This window comes from Hyperolius riggenbachi, chromosome 8, assembly GCF_040937935.1.
Source record: "Hyperolius riggenbachi isolate aHypRig1 chromosome 8, aHypRig1.pri, whole genome shotgun sequence".
In the NCBI taxonomy this organism is placed as follows: domain Eukaryota; kingdom Metazoa; phylum Chordata; class Amphibia; order Anura; family Hyperoliidae; genus Hyperolius; species Hyperolius riggenbachi.
This window is the reverse complement of record NC_090653.1, coordinates 283,966,731-283,979,319: the sequence shown is the minus strand read 5'-3', so window position 1 is coordinate 283,979,319 and position 12,589 is coordinate 283,966,731. Positions and strand designations below refer to the sequence as shown.

The 12,589-nt window shown below is 48.7% G+C and overlaps 1 protein-coding gene across 3 annotated transcripts in view; it reads right to left on the bottom strand.

Moving 5' to 3' along the window:
* LOC137527947 (uncharacterized) overlaps positions 1 to 12,589 on the bottom strand; it is a 189,620-nt gene that overhangs the window by 80,095 nt on the left and 96,936 nt on the right. For 2 of the 3 annotated variants that reach the window (XM_068249065.1, XM_068249066.1), the window contains 2 exons: positions 9,513 to 9,639; positions 3,890 to 4,183 (listed from right to left, as the gene is read on the bottom strand). In XM_068249065.1, the coding sequence (XP_068105166.1) occupies positions 3,890 to 4,183; positions 9,513 to 9,639 (421 nt within the window). The remainder of the gene's footprint in view (positions 1 to 3,889; positions 4,184 to 9,512; positions 9,640 to 12,589) is intronic. The other variant, XM_068249067.1, reaches the window with a different exon arrangement.

The window sequence follows — 12,589 nt, the reverse complement described above, 5'->3', positions numbered from 1 at the left end:
GACGGATTTGTGGCTGGCACCGCTGGACCTGAAACCGGGCATGGTTGTGTGTGATAATGGGAGTAATCTCATTCGCGCTTTAAGGTTGGCTAAGCTGACACACATCCCTTGCCTGGCGCACGTGATGAACCTAGTAGTTCAGCGGTTCCTGAGGACATACCCAGGCGTGCCCGATCTGCTGTTGAAGGTGCGTCGAGTGTCCAAACATTGTAGAAATTCCAGTACTGCTTCGGGGGCACTCGCCAAGATGCAGGAGCGCTTCAATCTCCCCCACCATCGCTTGCTGTGTGATGTCCCTACGCGCTGGAATTCTACGCTGCACATGCTAGCCCGCTTTTGCGAGCAGAAGAGTGCAGTGGTCCAGTACATGACGGCGCAGTACCGAGGCGCATCCGGCCAGCTGCCAAGCTTCTGTGGATCCGATTGGGCCAACATGTTGGACCTCTGCCAAGTCCTCCAAAATTTTGAGCAATCCACGTTGCTTGTGAGCAGTGACAACTCTTCAGTCAGCATTACCATACCACTGCTGTGTTTACTGAAGAGGTCGATGTTAAAAATCAAGGAAACAGCTGTCATGATGCAACTGGGGGAATCTGAAGGAGAAAACGATCAGCGTGATGGTACCAACATCAGGCCATCCGCCTCAGGGAACGCTGGCCCCAGCAGCTATGACGAAGAAGAGGAGGAGGAACAGCTGGAGTTGGAGCAGGAATTTCATGCCACCACTGACGAGGGCCAGAGCGGTGCACGTTGGACTTCCACAATTCAACGCGAATGGTCAGCAGAAGCAGACCAGGAGGAAGGTGACGACTATGATGCATCACAACAACTATCACAACGCTCACAAGAGGATGATGAGGATTCTGGTAGGACTCTGGCACACATGGCTCAATTCATGCTAGACTGCATTGAACGTGACCCACGCATTGTGCGCATTCTGGACAACACCAATTACTGGGTTTATACCCTTCTGGATCCACGGTACAAACACAATGTTCCAAAACTGCTTGAAGAAAGAGTCAGACAGGTCAAAATGGAAGAATACCAGCAGGCCCTTGTGGAGACTTTAGAGAGGAGATTGACATCCTCCCCCTCCTCTAGCCAGTTGTACGCAGACAGACTGACTTCCGCAAACCCAGGACGACCAGGAGGGCAGCAAACAACGCAAGCCGCAGCTAGTACCCAAAAGGGAATGGTATCGGCAGTGTCCTTGGAGTGGGAAAATTTTCTGACACCCATGCAGCCGCAGCCCACTGAACAGCAAGCGTGCAGATCCACCTCCAACACCGATCGCCTGGAGAAGATGGTCAAGGACTACATGTCAGATGGCGTAGCTGTGTCGAACCATCCATCTGCACCCTTCAACTATTGGGTATCTAAGCTAGACACCTGGCACGAACTGGCAATGTACGCAATAGAGGTGCTGGCTTGCCCGGCAGCCAGCGTTATGTCGGAACGCTGTTTCAGTGCTGCCGGAGGCATCGTCACAGATCGGCGTATCCGCCTCTCTACAGAAAATGCAGACCGTCTGACTCAAATTAAAATGAATCAATCCTGGATTGGAAATGACTACGCAACACTCCAGGACCCCAACCAAGTAACATGACCAATGAACATCTGGGATGGTGTTGCGTTTCCGGGCCCTGTTTATTGAACCTCTCATCTGTATTACATTTATGACTGCATGGCGGTACAAAGCCTGCTATCCGCACGCTTCTTGCCCTCATGCAAGGCCGGGGTTGTTGTGTCTCACAAAGCGTGGCCTTCTTCTCCTCCTGCGCCACCCTCCTCCTGTTCCATCACGTGTGCTGCTGCTGGGTTAGCGTTGCCGCGTGGTCCCTGTTTATTGAACCACTTATCTTTATTACATTTATGACTGCATGGCGGTACAAAGCATGCTATCCGCACGCTTCTTGCCCTCATGCAAGGCCTGGGTTGTTGTGTCTCACAAAGCGTGGCCTTCTCCTCCTGCGCCTCCTCCTGTTCCATCACGTCTGCTGCTGCTGGGTTAGCGTTGCCGCGTGGTCCCTGTTTATTGAACCACTTATCTTTATTACATTTATGACTGCATGGCGGTACAAAGCCTGCTATCCGCACGCTTCTTGCCCTCATGCAAGGCCGGGGTTGTTGTGTCTCACAAAGCGTGGCCTTCTTCTCCTCCTGCGCCACCCTCCTCCTGTTCCATCACGTGTGCTGCTGCTGGGTTAGCGTTACCGGTCCCTTTTCCTGGAACCTCTTATATGTATTACATTTATGACTGCATGCCGACAAAAAACATGTTACCTGTGCAAAGAAAACAGACATTTCCCGCATTTAAAAGACAGTTTTCCCTTTGAAACTTTAAAATCGATTTTCTCAAAAACTATAAGCTCTTTTTGCTAATTTTTTTTTCCTCTTGTACCCACTCCCAAGGTGCACATACCCTGTAAATTTGGGGTATGTGGCATGTAAGGAGGCTTTACAAACCACAAAAGTTCGGGTCCCCATTGACTTCCATTATGTTCGGAGTTCGGGTCGAACACCCGAACATCGCGGCCATGTTCGGCCTGTTCGGCCCGAACCCGAACATCTAGATGTTCGCCCAACACTACTTCTGGCCACCGGAGGCGTTTAGAAGAACGCCTCCGGAGCGCCCTCTAGTGGGCTTTCATGCAGCCAACTTTTAGTTGGCTGCATGAAATAGTTTTTTTTTTATTAAAAAAAAAACCTCCCGCAGCCTCCCTGGCGATCTTAATAGAACGCCAGGCAGGTTAAATCTAATTTTTAAGTTATAACTGTTTTATTGTTTTTGCTCAATGACACATTCATTGAAGTATGCCAGAGATAACATCTATGAACTATTGACCCTTTTTATCTCTTCCCTGCTCTCAGAAGCCATTTTCTGCTAGGAAAGTGTTTTATAGTTGGAGTTTCTTATCAGTGAGGGTCACACTGTAGTCACTTCCTGTCTGAGTCAGGACTGAGTCAGCCACTTACATACCTGATATTTAACTCTTTCAGGCAGAGAAAGAAAAAAAGGAACATAGCCTAGTTATTTGTGTGCTAGGACTGTACATACACGTCTATCTCATCATGTCACATGTCACTTCGGGTATCCCACCGATTAGATAGTGGGTTCCTCTTTTCCTGACTCTGAGTAAAAGAGGTGGTAGCTGCCTTTTTCCCATAAAATTGTCTTTATATTGTAAGTATTTGGCAGGGCCTCTCCCCCACCCTCCTTCCTTAGTGTGTCCCTTTAGATCTTGCAACCCCACCAATGACACCCTTCCCACAGACTAACTTGGACTTGAATTGCTGTTAAATCGCATGGTCATGCATCTTATACGCTGTTTGCATGTATAACCTTGTGCTATGTTGTATAGCCGTGTGCTACCTCTCTGTGTGTCACCGTTTGTTTACATTGTATGTATCCCTATTTATTGTCCAGTGCTGCATAGTATGTTGGCACTTTATAAATACAATAAATAATAAAAAAAATTGTGCATTGCATATCATTGGTGTTTCATGTGTTTCTGCCTGGGCCATCTGTTTGTCCAATTCCAGCTACTCCAGCGCATCTATTGCATCCACAAGATTGGATGGTCTGAGGGCTGAAGCAGATTGGGAGGCATTAAGCTGTTTGGCCAGTAGGGGGCGTGTGACAGTGTCCTGCTATGTATTTGTTTTGTAAGAGATCCTCATGTATTTGAAAGAGGTCCTCATCTCAGCTGAAGTAAAGCAAGTTAGGGAGGAACTCTGCCCTACAGCTGAGTGTGACATCCTAAAAGGAATCTCTGGTTGCTTCCATTAGCATTGTGCAGGCCTGGAAACGTTTTTCATTGGTGGAGTCACAATAAAAACAGCGGTAGTAGGAAATCCTGTAGAAAGCTACATTGCACTATTTACATACCCAGAGCGGTCATGTTGCGTTGCAGATCTATCCAAGCTCTGTTTCTGCTTTCCAGGTCTCTCCAGGCTACAATTTTACTTTGCAGGTACTTCCAGTCTTTAGTTTTTCTTTCCAAAGTACTCCACATTTTAACGTCTTTTTTGAAGCCATTCAAATTTTTATTTCCAGAATCTAGATCTATTAAGGACCCCACATGGCCATCCACATCTCTCCAAATGTCATCATCAAATTCTAGGTCTTCCAAGGCTTGGATATAATGTTCCAGTTTAGTCTGACTACTATTGTAGATCTGACCTGTGCCAGGAAAAAACATAAAATAAAACATTCTAGCTAGCCTTTTGGGTGATGCACTGGTTACTAATGGGGTATTTTCAGAAAAGAATTAAAAAAAAAAAACAAAAAAAACAAAAAAGGATATTGGAGATTTTAAAAATTATCCTAATACCCCATCCATTCATTTTCTCCATTTCTCCACAACATGCATACTTTTTATAGCTTTAATATTTGTGGACACATGACCTCTTTCAGACTGTTCAGTTTCATGCCACACTGCCAGGCAGTATCCGAGTGTGCTGCTCATCTGGATTCCGGATATCCGGCTAACCCGGATATCCAACCATTTTTCAGCTATCCGACCGGATACGCATTCCGGATACCTGGGCCCAAATCCGGATAGCTATCTGTGGATAGTTGGCTGGGCAATGCAGATATCCGCGGATATCGTGGATATCCGCAGATATCCGACTATTGAGATACTGTAAGAGGTCCAGGACGTCATTGAGCCAATCAGAGGGCTCCCAGCAGAAGCCCTAGCAACCAATCACAGAGGGGAACCCTGGCCAGCCCCACCTGACCTCATTGAGCCAATCAGCGGGCTCCCAGCCTAAGCCCTGGCACCCAATCACAGAAAGGAACACTGGCCAGTCCCCCTGTATAATAAGGAGGGCTGCCATGATGAGACATATCGTCCTTGCTTCGTGAATGCTCACTGAGAAACATGCTCCAGTGCTGATGGCCTAGCAAGTGCTGTATACAGTGATAAACCTAAAGCTGTTCAGTGATTAACCCCTTCACTATCACTACACTATTGTTGTTATATTGTTAATTAGAGCTAGCTTGATTTAATTCAGTGAGTGACAGTCAGAGTGTGTGCTCCAGTGCTGATGGCCTAGCAAGTGCTGTATACAGTGATAAACCTAAAGCTGTTCAGTGATTAACCCCCTTAATATCACTACACTATTGTTGTATTGTTAATTAGCTTGATTTCATTGTGTGACAGTCAGTGTGTGCTGTGCTGCAGGGCTGCTGCAGCTGCTATGTGTCTGTGTGTGTGCTGTGCACAGACCAGGCCAGCTGCTGCCTGCTGGCCAGCTATTAGCCTTAGCTAGCTACAGTATAGGTTAGGTTAGGGATTAGGGAATAGGATTACTGTGTTATTCTGTAGTTAGTACTGTAGTACTGCAGTCAGTACTAGTAGATGTTAGAGTAGTAGTACTACTGTGTTAGCTTACTACAGAACTGCTGGCTGCTGAGCAGTGTCAGTGTGACAGTTAGTGTCCTCTCCTGCCAGTGTGACAGTTAGTGTCCTCTCCTCTGCTGTCTGTCACTCGGCACTTGGCACGTGGCACTTGGCACGTGGCATGTGCCACTTAGCACTTGCTACGTGGCACTTTGCACTTGTCATGTGGCACTTTGCATTTGGCACATGGCACTTTGCACATGGCAGGTGACACTTGGCACATGCCACACGCAAAGTGCCATGCGCAAAGTGCCACGCGCAAAGTGCCACGTGCCAAGTGCAAAGTGCCACGTGCCAAGTGCAAAAAGTACCACGTGCCAAGTGCCAAGTGCCAAGTGCCAAGTGCCACATGCCAAGTGCCACGTCCGGCATGCCCCTGTCAGACATTACACCTGCTGCTGCTGCATTGCCCTGCTCCTGCTGCCTTTGCTGCTCCCACCACCAGGGTGCCACAGGCCACTGCTGCTGTGCTGATACCACCTATATTTAACCCAAAACACAATTGCTGCACAATTTTTTCGAGGTGTCTGGGCTGAAAATTGCCATGTCCCAGTTGTGCGGTTGGACTTTGGACACAATGTGGGCTGCACGGCCGCTGTCTGGAACCTAGTCCTGATGTTAATTGAAAGACATTTTTTTTTTGGGGGGGGGGGATTTTAAGTTCCCACATCATCAATTAGTGTTCCCCTTTAAAAAATAATGACGCTACATGCCTCATTTACCCTAAAAATGTTTTTAAAGCAATTTAAAGGCCACTTCCGGTTTTTCTATCCAGATATCCGAATCCATCCGGATACCCCCGGATACTGAGGTCGGAAATCCGATTCGGATTCTGATCAGAAAATTTTTAACTCGCATATCCGACCCGGATCGGATATCTGGGTATCCGTATCCGAATCGGATCTGGATTTTGAAAAGGGGTATCCGAGCAGCACTGAAGGAGGCACAGGGGCAAAAAGGAGTAACAAAGAGGGACTGAAGGAGGCACAATGGGGGACAGAAGGAGGCACAGTGGAACAAAAGGATGAACAGGGGGACAGAGGTAGCACAAGTGGACAGAAGGAGGCACAGGGGACAGAAGGAGACCCAAAGGGAGGCAGTAGGAGGAACAGCAGAACAGAGCGACATACAGAGGGACACAAAGGGGCCAGAGGAGGCACAGCGGGACTGAAAGAGACAGAAGGAGTCACAAAGGGGGACAGTAGGATGCACAATGGGGGAACAGAAGAAGCCACAATGGTGACAGAAGGAGACACAGGGGGACAGAAGGATGCACAGTGGGGCAGAGGGATGCACAGGGCAGCAGATGTAGAACAAGAGGACAGAAATAGGCACAAGGACACAGGAGGAGGCACAGGGGGACAGAAAGAGGCACAGGGGCCATAAGGAGTCACAAAGAATGGTAGAAGGAGGCACAGGGGTAAATAGGTTGGCACAGAGGGATGCACAAGTAAGTAGAGGTGACACAGGGGGACTGAAGGAGGCACATGGGGGTAGAGGGACACACAGGGAAACAGAGGTGGCATGTGGGACTGAAGGAGGCACAAAGGGGGAAAGAAGGAGGCACAATGGGAAACAGGAAGAGGCACAGGGGGACAGAGGGATGCACGGGGAAGGGGGCAAGACCTTGAGATGTCTGCTCTCTGGCAATGCTACTGCTCCTCAGTCAGGACACTAAACTTCTTGCTGCCACACAGACAGCAGAAGCAGGTGATTGAACACCTGTGGGGTGGGGCTATGTTCAGGGCAGGGCTTCATTTGGGGGTGGGGTTTAATCCAGGGGCCTTGCACCCCTCAGGACCAATGGCACTCCAGGGAATGGCCTGGAATGCCTTTGGCGGTTCTTATAAGTAGGGAAGGTAAAACATAGAGAAATAAGATGATTTATATTGAGATATTCAGACGAAGAGTTTTAATTAGATAAGGAATGTAACACTGGTTATGGAGTAATGAAGGCAATAGATAAGATTAACTACACTTGAATAATTCATATAGCTGTAAATAAGAATGTTTTTGAGCGGTGCTGAGTTGATCTACGGTTAAATGTTAAGTATGTATAATATGGATATGTTAATTCCACAAAGACAGTGATGAATGGTAATTTTAATACCTAAATGGGCACTACTAATCTTCAAATGTTGCCAATAATTTCAGCAAATGTGGGGATCGGTGGTGGCCGTTATAACAGTGACGATCATTATTTATGCTTCTTGTCACTTTTATAAATATGGTGTTCACATGATTTCCAAAAAAGTACTATTATTAGTTATTCCTATGCAGGGGCGTTCCTACCATAGTGCGCATGGATGGCGTGGCGCACCGGGTGACTGACAGCGAGGGGGGTGTCGCCACGACCCCCCACAGCAGCAGAGCAGAAGGGGAAGCAGCGCTAGAAGGAGGTGCAGCGGGGACATCGGCGGGGAGGGGGGCCAGATCCCTCCCTCCCTCTCCTGGGTCCCCTCCTTCTGCCTCTCTTCCCCTCCATATATTAACGGCGAGCAGGCGCCGTGGGCGGATAATTACTCACCTGACTTCTGCCGCGTTCCAAGCGCTGGAGCACAGCGTCACGTCGTCACAACTCTCCGCCTTCAATGCCACCCACTGTACTTCCTGATTAGCGGAAGCACATTGGGAGGCATTGAAGGCGGAGAGTTGTGATGACTTGACACTGCGCATCAGGTGAGTAATTAACTGCCCGCCGTGCCTGCTTGCAGTTAATATATGGAGGGGGAGACAGCAGAAGGAGGGGTCTCAGGTGAGGCAGGGGGGTTCTGCCCCCCCCCCCCCGTCTCCGCTGCCCCTCCTTCTAGCCCTGCTTCCCCCTCCTGGGGCAACTAAACTAGCTTCACGGGGGCAACTTTACTGGCTATATTGAGGGCAACTTTACTAGCTATACTGGGGGGCAACTATACTAGCTATACTGGAGGCAACTATACTACCTACACTGGGGGCAACTAAACTACCTACACTGGGGGCAACTAAACTACCTACATTGGGGGCAACTAAACTACCTACACTGGGGGCAACTATACTAGCTATACTGGGGGCAACTATACTACCTACACTGGGGGCAACTATACTATTATTATTATTGAGAATAATAATAATAGTATAGTTGCCCCTACCTACACTGGGGGCAACTATACTACCTACACTGGGGGCAACTATACTACCTACACTGGGGGCAACTATACTACCTACACTGGGGGCAACTGTACTAGCTACACTGGGGGCAACTGTACTAGCTACACTGGGGGCAACTATACCACTTTCACTGGGGGCAACTATACTAGCTATACTGGGGACAACTTTACTAGCTACACTGGGGGCAACTATACTACTTATACTGGGGGCAACTATGCTACCTTTACTGGGGCAACTATATTACCTAGGTGGCACCTATATCTGGCATTACCTGACATGGAACGCTTAGTATCAGGCATGGTCGTAGTCAGCCAACTTCGCTACGCTGGAACTACGCATAGTTTTACGCAATTACGCTTTGCAAAACTACGGCTCCGAAATCAAAATTTTCGCTACATACGTATTTCGCACACTACGCGTTAAAATACGCAAGTTACGTGTAGTGCAAAGCATAGTGTATGCGGACGCTTATGCCCTTATGCGGACAAATTTCTGCATTAATTCCCCTTTAAATGCTCTTGCCGGGGCCTATTCTAGGCGTACATTCCCCTTTCCAATGCATAATTTTGTACGCATACAACGGGGCATGCGCAAGCGTAAATTTGATCCATACGCTGAAAAATATACGCGATTACCGCATTCTTAGTTTACGTCGCAATACACATGTTAACTACGCGTAGCGGGCGTAAACTATGCATAGCGGTACTTCGCTACGCGTAAATGCAAATGTAAATGTAAGTGTAGCGTAAGTGTAGTTTTGAAACTTCGCCTATGAACTATGAAGCGTAGATGCGGAATACGATCCGTAAATTCGCCCTGGCGTAGTTTCTGCCTATCCCTGCTTAGTATTTCATTTTTTGGTGGGGGATCTTATAAAACCCAGCACCGAGTGTCAAATGCCCTAGGTACGCCCCTGCAACTACAGAAAAAAAAAAAGCCTTTAAAAAATGTTTTTCTTACTATAATATGTGTAGTTTCCAATTCCTTGTTTTTCTGTTAAGAACACTTCTGTCTCAATGACATATTTTGAAAATTTAGCAAGCAAATACGCAAACTTCTTGATTTTGGGGAAGTCTTCTGTTTTGATCTGCAACACACAGAAAGTTGAGTAAAAAGTCAGGCATAGACCCTAGATGGCAGCAGTGTGCTGGAATTGGCAAATATCCTGAGCAGAAAAAAATTCTTGCTGCACATTGGCACCATGATCAGATCTGAAGGGATCCGTTGAAAAGGGCACCTGAGCTGTCTGTATGAAAAGGGCACCTCCATAGACATCAATGTTATTTCTGGAAATATGGGCTACAAAGTGGTGAAAAGGGCGCCCGAGTTTTCATATAGGCTACAAGCGGGCGCCCCTTTGTAGCCCAAATTTTTTCGGCTTTAAAGTTTTCCGCTACAGTAGGGCGCCCCTTTGTAGCCCATAATTTTTCCGGCTACAAGGTTTTCGGCTACAGTAGGGCACCCCTTTGTAGCCCATATTTTTTTCGGCTACAAGGTTTTTAATTCTGCTACAAAAGGGCGCCCCTTTGTAGCCCATATTTTTTAATTCAGCTACAAGATTTTCGACTACAAGGTTTTTGATCCTGCTACAAAAGGGCACCCTTTTATAGCTGAGATTTTTGATTCGGGGGTGCAGGGGGATTAGGATTAGGCATCACAAGCAGGGGGGGGGGGTCAAAAGGTTAGGCACCACCAGGGGAGTCTTAGGGTTAGGCACCACCTGGGGGGGTCTTAAGTTTAGGCACCACCAGGGGGGTCTTAGGGTTAGGCACCACCAGGGGAGTCTTAGGGTTAGGCACTGTGACAATCCAGCCCCGCGATCCCGTCGAGATCTGCTCCCGTTAGCGTACGCAGGAAGTACGGGCGCAGACGGACAACGAGACCGGTTGCTGGATCGTCAGAGGTTGAAGAAAGAAAAGGCGACAGAGCATGCCAATCCCGTCTAATCTGCTCCCGTTAGCATACGCAGGAAGTACGGTGAACAGACTGACAATAAAGATTGGTCGCGCAGCTGCCGACAATATGTAATGGGACAAACATCCACCAATCCCGTATTACCAGGCCACGGTTGCCATGCCGGTCTCATGCACTTAGAGACTACTGGAGGCAAATTCACTGTGTGCGTAGTTACACACAGATCCATACACATGCACACACACACACACACACACACACACACACACACACACACGCACGTAGCCATTTACACACAGATGCGTACACACACACACACACACACACACACACATACACACACACACACACACACACACAAGCAGCCATTTACACACAGATCCATACACACACACACACACACACACACACACACACACACACACACACACACACACACACACACACACACACACACATACACACATACACACATACACAAGCAGACATTTACACACAGATCCATACACACACACACACAAGCAGCCATTTACACACAGATCCGTACACACGCACACGCATACACACCAGCAGCCATTTACACACAGATCCTTACAAACGCACAAACACATATCAGCAGCCATTTACACACAGATCCGTACACATGCACACACACGCACGCAGCCATTTACACACAGATGATCCGTACACACACACACACACACACACACACACACACACACACACACACACACACACACACACACACACAAGCAGCCATATACACACAGATCCATACACCCACACACACACACACACAAGCAGCCATTTACACACAGATCTGTACACACGCACACACACATACCAGCAGCCATTTACACACAGATCCGAACACATGCACACACACAAGCAGCCATTTACACACAGATCCATACACACACACACACACACACGAGCAGCCATTTACACACAGATCCATACATACACACACACACACTTGCCAAGTGGCCACTGCTGACAGGAAGGCAGCGGGGACAGCGGGCAGCGCTAATCAGACAGAGGGCAGCACAGAGTACCCCTCCTTGCGGCTCAGTGGACGGGGATCCGTCTCTGCCCTTTCTTCAGGCTGAATTTCGTCCTGCTGTGGCTGCCTGCAAGCTCGGGGGTCGGGCAGGGCGGGGGGCTTTCGTAGGGGCTGACTACATGTCTGCTGGGGCTTCAGCCCCAGTAAGCCCCAGTGTAGCGCCGCCACTGGTAGTACTGCAGTCAGTGCTAGTAGTTGTTAGAGTAGTAGTACTACTGTGTTAGCTTTCTACAGAACTGCTGTGCTGTGAGCAGTGCCAGTTTCACAGTTAGTGTGCACTAGTGTCTTCTCCTCTGTTGTCTGACTGTCACTCGGCACTTGGCATGTGTCACTTGGCACGTGTCAAATGTCACATGTCACGTGGCACTTGGCATGTGTCACTTGGCACGTGTCATGTGGCACTTGGCATGTGTCACATGGCACTTGGCACGTGTCACGTGGCACTTGGCATGTGTCACGTGGTACTTGGCACGTGTCACGTGGCACATGGCATTTGTCACGTGGCACTTTGCACATGTCACGTGGCACTTGGCACATGACACAAGTCACGTGCCAAGTGCCACATGCCAAGTGCCACGTGCCATGTGACACTTGCCAAGTGACACGTGACTCGTGCCACGTGCCATGTGACATGTGCCAAGTGACACGTGACTCGTGACACGTGACACGTGCCACGTGACACCTCCCACATGCCAAGTGACACATGCCAAGTGCCACGTGACATGTGACAAGTGCCACGTGCCATGTGCCACGTGCCAAGTGTCACGTGCCATGTGACACGTGACACGCGACACGTGGCAATTGCCACGTGACACATGCCAAGTGCCACGTGACACGTGCCAAGTGACACGTGACACGTGCCAAGTGACACATGCCAAGTGCCACGTGCCATGTGACACATGACACGTGACACGTGCCAATTGCCACGTGACACATGCCAAGTGCCAAGTGAGACGTGCCAAGTGACACGTGACACGTGCCAAGTGACACGTGACACGTGCCAAGTGCGACATGCCACGTCCGGCATGCTTCTGGCACACATTACACCTGCTGCATTGCC